Below are 12,923 nucleotides of genomic sequence, written 5' to 3' on the forward strand. Positions count from 1 at the left end.
GAAATTGCCTACTACTCAGTAGGTATTGCATTTAAATTTAACTACTTGGCCGTTAGAAAAATATGTTCTATATTCTATATAGTATGAATGTCAGTAGTACGAATGGAACTCGGACGTACTACATCCGGCATTTTGTCATCATCACGTGACCAACCTGCGTTAGTTGCGTCGCTTAACTCCCATTAATAAATTCTCTCGCGGTGCATCATGAGATAGTGTAGCATCCGTCCGATGTGCACTTCAGAATCTCGACGGTAGTAGTAAGTCAACCGGGTACTTCTCACTAGCAGTTTTTCGAATTCTATGAATTCGGACATACTACTCGACTAGGATATTCTTTTTTGCATAATATATAGTATAGAAGTATGCGATTTCGGACACAGCCATTGTTTAATAGACGTAACATAACTCATTTCAGTTTTAAATAGTAAAATAAAAAAAGAATATACAGTTTATTTATTTGATTATATAAAATTTGGTTAAATTATTATCTTGTGTTTTGTCCTGTCATTATTTTGCACAAGAATAGAAAACGTCTGTCACGAAAACAAATGTATCAAATACCATAATATGGATATGCTGATCTGGTACTGGGTAAAAATTATCTCCAACCATTAAATTAATATTGATTTACAATCCATTTATTGTCAGCAACACCTACTAAACAGAGTACTAAACAGAGTACACATACAGTATAATCAAATGTAAGTTAACCACATTAGCACTGTGTCATAACAAGACCCGCTACACTTAAATAGTAGCAGTGTATTGGATCACAAATTTCACGGTTTGGATCACATTAGTTTTTGAGTCCTGGATTGGACCATTTTTCAGATCAGCAAAAAAGAGAGGGGACAAATGTCAATTGCTTTCCATTTATACAAAAATATTACTGCCAAAATCATTGGTTTTAACAAACAGAACTTAAAAGCTTTAATTAAAAAAAAAATAAAAATCAAGAAAGAACCAGCTGGAAAAAAAAGATCTTTGCTACTGCTGCTGATATTGCTAAATATAGAAATCTTGTACAACATATTATATTTATTTTCAATAAATGATTCAACAATTCACACATAAAACTTCATGTTTCATTATAGGTGCATCATTTTTGAAAACCTATTCAGTGACATAATTTTGATGGTTGTTTGTCACCACCCGTTGGTTACACAATGTAATTGCTACAACATTCACCAGTGCCAAGTTCCGTTAAACAGTGATTTTAATCTTTACCTTAAACATAAGTGTTTATATCTGAACTATAAAGCCTTCTCCTTTTACTTCGGTGTCATTTAATTGTTTGTAACTAACTGAAAAAGTGAAAAAAAAAACTCCCTCAATCAAACGCAGATTTGAATGCAGCGATTCGGAAAATGAATAAACATGCAAATCATTATCATTTATCATTCATGTTGCACCAGTTTGAATTAAGATCACGATCTTTTAATTATTACTTGTGCAGCTTTACACTGAATGCATTGATGCAGGCTAAACAAACAGTAACAAAAAACACCTTTAATAACCTAAGAAAGCATTTCGGTAGGTCCCACAACAACTTTTTCCATCATCATTATATTTTACAGGGAAGCCAAAATGCTTTCATACACATGCTTTGAATGACGCAAGAGATGATCTCTCTGCAAGTGTTAAATGTTGGATTAACCTACTAGTTCAAAAAAAGTTATTAATCTGCGGGTCATGTGCATTCCGAACTGTGGGTTGTGATCCGTTACACCACTATTAAATAGTTACGTTAATATTAAAATTGAGATCCCAATTCCCCAAAAACCACTATCAGACACCCTAAAAAAGCCGTGTTGGAAGTAAGTGCCCTAAATGAATTAAAGGAATATACAGTATATTTATTAAATTACTCTATTATCTCTGTTTTGTCTGGTCATTCAACAAATTCCTTGTATGTGTAAACAAACCTGGCAATAAAGCTCTTTCTGAATCTGAATCTGAAAATAATCAGTAACATGACAGGACAGGCACCATACAGTTTTAAAAGAGAAGAGATTTTTTTTTTACCTGGCTCCAGTTTAATGACCTTGATAGCAGCCAGCTCTCCTGTAGTGACATTACGGGCCTGAAAAAGAACAACAACACACGTCTCAATGTTACTATGACTGAAAGACTTTACCAAAAAAATCATGAAATTAGCCTAAATTAGTCAATAAACAAAGATGTAGTGCTTCCATGTGGGTTTGCTGATTAGGTATTGGCTAAAAATTTGCTTCAACCCCTTAAATTAACATTGATTTACAATCGTTTTATCGTCAGCAACACCTACAACTAAACAAAGTACACATATAATCAAATGTAAGCTAACTACATTAGCACTGTGTCAATATGGACGCCGCATACTTATGCATTTTCCTGCCGTTCTGTAAAGAGCGTGTTTGCTGAGTAGAATGTTAATTTATCCGCAAGCCCTAGATATTTCACGATTCCAGAGAAAATTGCATCACCTTTAAGACCCAAATACAAACAACGACTGCTTTACTGATCAAGCAAAGTGGGAAGAATATGCTATCTTCAATTTCCACACCATTGGAAAGACTTTTTGGCAATAAAAAAGAAAAGTCTTTCAGTAGGTCGTGATATTATTCAATCACGATGTGGCAGCAGGAAAACCATTAGACTAAATTAGCCCGGATTCGATTAGGATGTCGTCTGTAAAGCATTTCTTTTTCTCTCTCTTAGCAACAGGGTGATTTCTGACAACAACAACTATACATTTGAAGAAGAGCACTTCTAGACAAATCTGTGTGAAAAACACTGATGAAATGTCTTATAAAAGGGTCTGAATTCTCATTGACAGTTTGTTGTGGCTGGAGGGAGACGAAGCTTTTAAATCATTAAAAATAAACATCCAAAAGGGAATAATTATGAAATAATTTGTGGTTTTTGCAGATTCTTGTCATTTGGCTTTATTTGAACGGCTTTCATTGCGATACACTTTTGGAAACCTCTTTAAAATTAAGGATTTTTTAATATATATTTGAGATTCTAGTAGTAATATAGTTTTCATTAATATTTTGTTGATTTATAAACTAGTTTAGTTAATTAGTTTAATTTAGTCATTTTAAAATGACCATTTTCAAAACAATATTAGACATTTGGTTGTTTTTTATGTTGGTTCTGCAAATTCTTTTATCAATAAATATTGTATTATATTTCTGTGTTGGTTAAAAGTTACACTACCGGTTAAAAGTTTGGAATCAGTATTTTTTCATGTTTGTTTTTTAAGGAAAATTATTCTGTTCATTAAGGCGGCATTTATTAAATGTAAAAAAGAAAATTGCTAAATTGTTAAATATATACACTACTACAACTTTAAATAACTGCATTCTTATTGTATGTTGTTTAAAATAAAATTATAACTCCAGACAATTAATAATAATAATAACAACAATATTAAAAACAACAACTAAAACAATAATAATAATATTAATAATAGTAATTAATATATGAGTCATTTCTGAAGGATCATGTGACTGAAGTCTGGAGTAATGAAGCTGAAAATTCTTCCGTAAAATCACTGAAATAAATGATTAAATTAATTTATAAACTACTTTTGATTAGTTATTTTATAGTGTAATAACATTTTACAATTGTGCTATTTGTACTGCATTTTTGATTAAACAAATTCAGCCTTGGTTAGCAGGATAAGCTTATTTTAAAACATTTAAAAAAACACTGGTACAAAATTTCAGTGAATGAATGAATTGTTTTTTTTTTTTTTTAACTGTATGTTGCTTTAGCAATCAAGTTAGTGTTTTTTTATCTTTTTATTATGGTATTCAATAAAGAAACCCAAGTTATTGCAATATTCTATGGTTTTAGTTACATTACAAAGAGCAAAAAAAAAAAAGAGTAAAGAAAAGTAAAGATAAAAGGAACACGCATGAAAAAACTGAGCAAATAAGTAGAATAGTGTTTAAAATTTGCTGTGCATTACATATGATTAGATTATGTATGAACATGAATTTTTCACATACTTTTTTATTTTAAGGGAACTAAAATAACTTGATAAGTTCATTAAGAAAACTATCTCAAAATCAATGTCCATTTAATGCCAACATTTTTTTTATTTCAGAGGGATGATTTAGAATAAGATTTATCAAAATATGTTCTCATGGCATAAATTAAAGAGACGCAGCATTTTTAAAGGATGCGTTATGCATTTGGTATGTCAAATGTAAAACTGGGACAGTTGCAATGTTCAAAGATGTCCATCTAAGAACGTTTATATTGAAAAAATTTAAAACAATGTGTGCATTTTAGTAAGTCCAACTTAAAATAAAAACTTAAAATAAAAAAAATATATATATAAAATAGAATAGAATATATATATATATATATATATATATATATATATATATATATATATATATATATATATATATATATATATATATATATATATATATATATATATTCTACACACTTCAAAAAACTATTTTGCTGCTTGATCAAACTATTTATGTAAAATGAGCTGAAACAACACAACACTTGAGATTGTGTTGGGACAACTTAATTGTTTATGTTCAATCCACTTAAAATGGGTTATATGAACGAATTGTGTGGAACCCAGCCTTTACTATTTTAAGTGGATTGAAGATAAAACAATTAAGTTGTCTCAAAAATCTTTAAAAATGTGTAGTTTCAACTTATTTTAAAACAGTACTTCGAACAAGCAGTAAAACTTTTTTTATGTGGTTGAGCTGTTTAAACAAAAGAGCACAACTTAGTGTAATGCATATTTAGAAACACGTTTCGGTCAGCCTAATTATGCAAGGCTACCTAGGATGGATTAGTCACTAATTGTTCTCGACGTCGTTTTGCACATCGATCAACATAATTTATCATATAGACCGACTCTCTCTTTTTAATTAAATGCACTTATATTATCTGAACTAGACTGCTGAATTCAACAAACGGAAAGAGTGAAGAATTCTAATGCGTGATTAATAATCAGTCATTTCAAAGAGATTTAGCTTATCGAAAACAACTCAGGGAAAAAAAACATCAGCGGCTGAGTGATATGATCTGAAAAGGATGCTGCAAAACATAGAGACGTCCTGGGTAACTAATGCGAAGATGTCAAGAGCGATACAGCTTTGCGGGATCGTGCGAGAATTCACTCTGAGGTGCATGTCAGAAATGTTAAAACACAACTGAAAGCTCCCCTCCAGAAGGCTGATGATTTCTGTGCCGTATATTCAAATTCCTGTTGCGAAAGGCTTTGAAGGAAGCCCACATGCTGAATCCTTTCAGCTCAAAGATATGAGGCGCTGAAATCGAACCCAGACTGTAAACACACCGAGCGGATAGCGTGTCACATTGATATTTACGAGATGCATGAAATTTTGGGTCATCAGTGCAAAATAATACAGCAAACTATTAAAGAATTTTTTTATGCAGACATAAACGACTTAAGCTTTCAGACAAAACAAAACACAAAACACTCTTATATGCAGTTACACTAAATGGGAGACATTTAGGAAGACATTTTAGTGCTGATTTCAGTCACAATCAATGACTCCTCTTAAGTAGAGTAGAAACACAAAAAGGTGTGGAAACTGATGGAAAAATATTAATTTTAGGTTTTAATATTGTACAAAATTGTTTAATTTTTAGGGATACACCGAAACTGATACCAGTATCGGGTCAATACTTGGTTAAAACACTCGAACTCATATTGTACATGAAATGCTAATACCACTCAACAGTATTTTACTAAGTGGATGTGACTTGTTGTCCTACTGGTCATTAAAATGGCTTTAATTAATCCAAATAATAATCAATCTGGTTCAAAAGAAAAGCATAATTTCTTTCCAGGATTTTCTGCTTCTGTCTTCATGTTGAAAGGATGCAGATTAGTGCTGATCAATAACTTCATCAAGCATCCAGGCCAAGCGGTCAATACCTCGCCTTGCGATCAGGCAAATCATATTGTCTGATGTGGTTTAAAATGATGTGTTAATGATCCCTTATAATGAGCCCACCACTGGTCCAGGAAAGGTGAAAGCTAAGGATCGTGGGAAACAATCAACAAATGAATGACCGGATCTTATAACTGTGAAAATGTCAGATATATAAAAAACATATATATAATAATAATAATAATAATAATAACAATAAATTGTAACTCATCCTGCTCGCTTTGACTTTTAGACCTTTAATGCTTTCAGAAAGGTTTAGAATTGCAATAATGGGCTGATGTACAATGCTTCGGTTTAAAGAAATATTCTTGGTTTAGTCAGTTTGAGCTCAATCAATACTTATGGCACAATACGGATAAAACAACAAAAAATTTGACAACTCTGCTTCAACAAAATATGGACTACAGAGTTGCACTTATAATATTAGTAAGTGAAGCTGATTTGTAAACATGAAATACTCAGTTTCAAGAGAATAGACAATATAGACAGTATAGCTTTGTTAATAGAACTACATTATTAGTGAAACTTTCTTAATCTATTTCTTTATTGATTGATTGCAATGTTTCTGATTAAAAATTGATATTTAAATATTATGTACATTGCTCAGCATACTGTAACTGAGTATACCCCATTTTGAAAATGAATATTTTGATCCATTTCTTAGTGAATATAGTCAATGTATTTTGTCCATTTAAACAAAACAGATTTATTAAACAGATATACTTATTAAAATAACATTTAAGTCATCAAAAATATTTAGAAATTGAAAGATACAATTAAATTCAAGCAAAATGTAGCAAAAAAATACAAACTACAAAATTTCAACTGAATTCTTAATTAATTTATTTATTTATTTATTTATTTTATTTATATATTTTTTTTTTTGCTTTTCTTGATTTTTCCTCTTTTTTTAAATTTGTATTTAATATTTTTCTATAACCTATAAATTTGGGTGTACGAGTTTTTGAACTGTTATCGTATGTTATTTTGTTAGATAAGCTCCAGATTTGGCATTAGTAATGACTAATCTAATGTATATGCACAAATATAATATTGTATAGCTTCCTATTAAAAATATGAATTTAAAAGATTTTTAAGGGATGTACTAATATATGATGAGCACTTTTATTTTATAAGTTATGTTATGGTTGTTATTATTCAAATAACTGTTAAAATAACATTTTTATTATTATTATATTTTAAAAAGGTCATGTGAACCAAGTCAATCAATAAGACACTGAAAACACTCGACCATCTGTGTGACGAACACTGTAAAAAGCAGGGATGTAACGTTTTATTCAACACGGTAAAAAAAATTACACGAAAAAAAGAGAGAAGTAAAATGAAATTAGTCCGTTTATTAAGTTAACGATGTAAGTTTATAAGTAAAATTTAAATATAACAAAATTAAACTGAAAACAAACCCATCCAAATGAATTTTTGTAAATTACACAGTATTTAACTGCAATATGAATTGTATGTAACTGTATGAAAGTTATGTTTGTTTATTTTAAAGTGAAAATACTACATATTTTTACAGTAAATATACAATACTGTAAATACAGAGCTAGATAAATGTTAATACAGTATTTTTGCTGTAATTGATTTACAATAAGATTCTAGCGAACTGCTACCAGTGAGTTATTGTACAGGAAATTGTTAACGGTGCAATTGTTTTGCGATGATTGTCTCAACCAATTTGAATAATCATATGTAATGCTTGAATCGATTTTCAACTAGCTCTCAGTTCATTGTTACATCTCTAGTAAAAACTCAATCGTAGTTTAAAATGTATTGTAACTATTAAATACAAGTTGAAAGCATATTCTTTTCTTATTCCATTTATTAATTTTTTTGTTTTGATACTCCCAAAGTCATTCCGCATAAATCTGCAGATTTTTTACAAAAATACAAAATCAACAAAAAAAAAAGCAGAAATAGCAAAAAATGTCAGCAGATTTAGTCTGGCCCTGGCTGCACGATATTGGAAAAAAACTGACATTGAGATATTTTATTTTTTCTAGATATTTATTGCAATATTGATTATAATTTTACGAAATTAATTGAATAGGTCTGTTTGGAAAGAATTAATAATTTTATATACATTGGGATGACTTTGAAAGACATCTGAACAGAATACAATAAACCCATCACAAACATTAATAAATACAGTAGAGCAACAATACTGTACAAATAAAATACACAAATTTAATAATGAAAATGTAAAATAACACAGTATAGTAGATACACAAATATAATTAACCTCTTTTAAAGTTATTTAAAGTTATTTATGTTTTAAAGACATTTAATTTACTTATGCCTGAATACTTTAAACTGACTCAGTTAAAATCCTCACAGAGGTCCTAAAAACATTTTTGGTAACCTTTGGGATAAACTTTGCAATGACTGCATAAATCACAAGTGTTTTGAAATGTGGCTCCTGATTAAATATAATACTAGTTCGACATTGCAGATCCTGCGATGTGACTATTGCGGATGCTCATCTGTGACATAGATGCTGAAACGATATACTCTGCAGCCCTAATGTATACATCCCAGCAACACTTAATATGCACTATGCTGGTGAAATTGTACAGTCACCGACCCTTTAAAGCCTCAGAAACTACAAAGACTGAACATTTTATTTGTGGTCAATTAACATTAACTCTTAGGTACTAAACCTGGAATTTTCCTTCAAATATACACAAGCATTGCATAAATTAGAATAAAAATCAGCCTCCCAGAGCGTAACCCTTTGACTTCCAACACACACACACACACACACACGTTGCCCTTTTTTTCCCAGCAATGGCGCGGCTCAGAGCAACAGCCAAGCTCTCTCCACCTGCACAGGTGCAACACACAGTGGGGCTGCGAGCTGCTGCGATGTCAGGTAATTACAGAGAGCCGGATAAATCACTGCAAGCTTGGCCCCCGACCAGCCGAATCTAGGCCAATCATTTTCTGCACTGCCTGGCAAATTTGATGCCTTGTATTAACAATTTACTGTGCCAATGCGGCACTGACCTCCGATAAACAACCCCGTTTTCCTCTCTAATGTCTTTTCCTGTGCTGGTGTTATCAAACATTTCATCGGATTCATTATTCATGCTGTATTGCAGTTAAACGCAGAGTACATAATGCATCAAGTATTCTAGAGCGCGCCGAAAGGAGCGTGCCTGGGCTTGCTAAAACATGATTATGAAACTACAGTACCACAGAGGCAACTGCTTTCTCTGAGTCTCCCATCAACAATATAGTTTGAGCTAGATAAAAGTCGATATTCAATAATTAACTATATTGTGAACACGCAATATCGATATTATAGACGCTTCAAAATACTGTGAATAATTATTATTATTATTGTTTTTTTATTATAATTATTATTTTTTTTTTATTTTAAGGATTTCCAGGCAGTGGCTGTTCATGACAGCATCAAATGATAAAGATCTAATAAGCTATTTATTTTTAATTATATATTTTTAAACACTTTTCACATTAATAAAGCCAAAGATGGAATTTTCTGTGACTATTTCTATTTATAGGCCTTTGTTCATAAACTACGTACAGAAAAGTTCCATTTGTTATCATCAGTTAATTTAACAGAAGTGAATGAAATGACAACTACAAAGGCATTTAACTACAAAAGCATCCACTGAGTAAAAAATTGCCAAAGTAACTAATGGTTCATTCTGCTGTGGCAATGCATGATTAAGCAGTGAATGAGCCGAAGGAAAGTTAGTGAGTGAGAAATACATTTATTAATCTTAATAGGTGATTTTAGTTTATTAACTAATGCCTAACAATGCATTAAATTCAAGACATAATCATTGTATTGAATAGAGTTAAAACTTATTATGGAAGTTTTTTCTTAACAAAATGAAAATGAAAATTAAACTGCCTTAAAAGATCAAATAAATAACCGAACTCTCAAAACAGCTAATAAATATGTCATAGCGCTACTGGTTGTTGTCACCAAACTCTTGTGCCCTAAAGCTCAACCTGGTTGATTCGCACTACTCCTTTGCATTTGATTTATCATTTGCAATTTCAGTTTGAGCACTTTATTTATTATTTAATTATTACAGGTTTATACTGAGTTGATCATGAAAATTAAATATTAAATACTTTTGATCTCTTATTTGAGAATGCATTTGTATTTATTATTTGATAGTTTGAGCATTTGGCTTATCATTTGGGTAGTTGTTTTGAGAGTTTGATTTATTATGTGATCTTCTAAGGCATTTCAATTTTCATTTTAATTTTGTTAGGAAAAAACTAATACAATTCAGTTGCATTATTTAAATCAACTTTAACATATGACTAAAATTTGGCTATTCCTCAATGTTGTTTACTAATGAGTCTTGGTACTTGTTTTTTACTGTGAGTCTGTATATTAACTTGCACTGACAAGGGCAGAGGGTTGCTGAATAAGTACTGAGATTTCAGCTGCTGGCTGGGCTTTCACTGCCTTTCTCAGTGAATGCATACTCGCGATGGTAAATGCAGTGTCAGTCGCGCGTCTGACAGCATCGTGATGATTAAATGAAGGATTAAATACTGTTAGAACATCTCGTGCTTAATGTGGAGAATCAGCGGCAAACACAGTTACCTGAAAACTGCATCCTACTGGCTTTACGGTGAATGCTTTAGTCATATTCTTAGCTGACTTTAAACACTGGAAGTCTTTTATCCACTCTCGAAAAGTGTAAATGCTGGATTGACATTCATCACATGGTCACTAATCAGATTTACCATTATTTGTAACTTTAGGTGGTTTCTAAAACTAAATCTGCCACTCTTGTTTTTTCATTCTCTCTGATCCAGACCTTTCCGTTTTCACGGCTGTAGCTCCCTGTCATCGGAACTAAGTGATTGACAGTTGATATTAACCAATCACGTTCTGTTCTGTGCGCACAGTGGGCCAATAAGAACAATGTGAAGGCAGGGCAAGCATTGCAGGTTTTGTTTACTGAAGCAAGTCAACTGTTTTAAACCATTCCCGAGCACTGTGTTTGGTGTTTTTAGGTACAAAGATGCTTAATGAGTGAATGCCTCCTAAATCTGTGCATGTGGTGAACATTTGACTGTAAAAACTGATCGCACGACCCAATTTTATGCACCCGCACAAATGCTCCCAATCATATTTTGAGGTTGCATAGATAAAATTTCGGGGGCATATGCGACCAAAACAGTCGCAATTTCGAGCCCTGACAATTGAGCAGTTCAGTGCTTTCTCTATGTCATTCCATTGTTATTACGCATAACAAAATTTTCAGATTTTTTTTATTTTGTTTTATTTTTATGTTTGTATTGTCTGGGTTTTTAATCAAAATCTGGTTTAATTCAATGTCAACAGCTTCTTTAGAAATATTATTCCCAGGAGAAAACAAGGCATGTTGAATACTTACTTTCCGCACTGTATATATTATAAGTACCAAGTATTTTTTCAATATCATGATAACTGTACATCGTGATAAAAGCTTCAGCAATAAAATCGCTACAAGAACATTTGATACTGTCTGTAGCCTAGTTTGCACATTTGAATAGCTGCTACAGCTGGGTCGATTAACTGTCTAATAAGTCTAGCTCTATAATTCTGCTATCAAACACAATTAAGTAAATCCCATTGTTGTCCAAACAAAGGCTGGATGTCAGTCGCTCATGCTCACTAAGGGAGAATACAATTTCTCTGTGCGGCCGCATTTGTAGGACAGTAGATCACTCTGTCACGCAGATCTGTATTTCTGCTTACTCACTGAAAGGATGCGGCGAGGTCGAAACTGCTTCAGTCTCCAGAACATGGAGAAATCTCAAGGCTGCCCGAAAGTAGGCTAGATGGCAAGGACGTTCTATTAAAAGAGACCATGTAATCCGGTCTCTGTTGTGAATTTCTTAAAGGCGTGAAGGCATAAAACACATGAGGGTAAGCAAAGGTGTTAACAGCAAAAAAGTGATGAAAGGAAGATGGCTGGAGAAGGTTGACCTCAGCTTTGTCACACTCCTCCGAGGTGTTTCAGGAGAGAAGGTTTGAGCATTCTGACCTTTCTCTGTGTAATGAGTCCTGGTGCTCAGCTCGCAATGATGGTCTGGCACCTTTGTGAACACATAGATGCAGCCAAACAAGAGAGAAAAGGTACGAAAAGCCTTTATACAAAAAAGCTTGAGGAGGCAACCAAAGCAAAGCACTTCTGAAATCTTCAGACCTGAATGAGAGTAGGGCTGCACAATAGTGAAAAACTTACATGGCAATATTTTATTTTTCTGCCATATACACTGAGATATTGATAATAATTTCACCAGATGGCTTGAATACCTCTCTTTGGTGGGAATAAAATCATACTTTTGGAGTAATTGTGATGATCTCATCTCAGCTCATCTCATTTTTATCCACTTTTCCGGGGCCGGGTCGCAGCGGCAGCAGTCTTAGGAGAGAACCCCAGACTTCCCTCTCCCCAGACACTTCCTCTAGCTTCTCCGAGGGGATCGCGAGGCATTCCCAGGCCAGCCGAGAGACACAGTCCCTCCAGCATGTCCTGGGTCTTCCCTGAGGCCTCCTCCCGATGGGACATGACTGGAACACCTCCCTAGGTAGGTGTCCAGGAGGCATCCGAAACAGATGCCCAAGCCACCTCAGCTGACTTCTCTCGATGTGGAGGAGCAGCGACTCTACTCCGAGCTCCTCCCGGGTGACAGAGCTCCTCACCCTATCCATAAGGGTGCGCCCTACTAGCCTGTGAAGAAATCTCATTTTGACCACTTGCACCGGAGATCTTGTCCTTTCGGTCATGACCCAAAGCTCATGACTATAGGTGAGATCTGGAGCGTAGATTGACCGGTAAATCAAGAGCTTTGTCTTTCGGCTCTGCTCCTTCTTTACCACAACGGGCCAATACATCGACTGCATTACTGTTGCAGCTGCACCAATCAATTTCTCAATCTCACGTTCCATCCTCCCCTTACTCGTGAATAAAA

The 12,923-nt window shown here is 33.2% G+C and overlaps 1 protein-coding gene and 1 long non-coding RNA gene across 17 annotated transcripts in view; both read right to left on the reverse strand.

Annotated features, from left to right (window-relative positions):
• The window catches only part of LOC147834847 (uncharacterized), a 337,793-nt gene that overhangs the window by 312,706 nt on the left and 12,164 nt on the right, over positions 1-12,923 (reverse strand). The gene's annotated exons all lie outside the window — the stretch shown is intronic.
• map4k3a (mitogen-activated protein kinase kinase kinase kinase 3a) overlaps positions 1-12,923 on the reverse strand; it is a 143,498-nt gene that overhangs the window by 120,301 nt on the left and 10,274 nt on the right. For all 16 annotated transcript variants that reach the window (XR_015502728.1, XR_015502725.1, XR_015502729.1 and 13 more), the window contains exon 2: positions 2,029-2,086. Coding sequence is in view for 9 of the 16 variants with exons in the window: in XM_087273890.1 (XP_087130016.1) it covers positions 2,029-2,086 (58 nt within the window). In the remaining 7 variants the exon portion in view is untranslated. The remainder of the gene's footprint in view (positions 1-2,028; positions 2,087-12,923) is intronic.

The sequence above is a fragment of the Danio rerio genome, chromosome 11 (genome assembly GCF_052040795.2).
Source record: "Danio rerio strain M-AB ecotype USA chromosome 11, GRCz13ab, whole genome shotgun sequence".
In the NCBI taxonomy this organism is placed as follows: domain Eukaryota; kingdom Metazoa; phylum Chordata; class Actinopteri; order Cypriniformes; family Danionidae; genus Danio; species Danio rerio.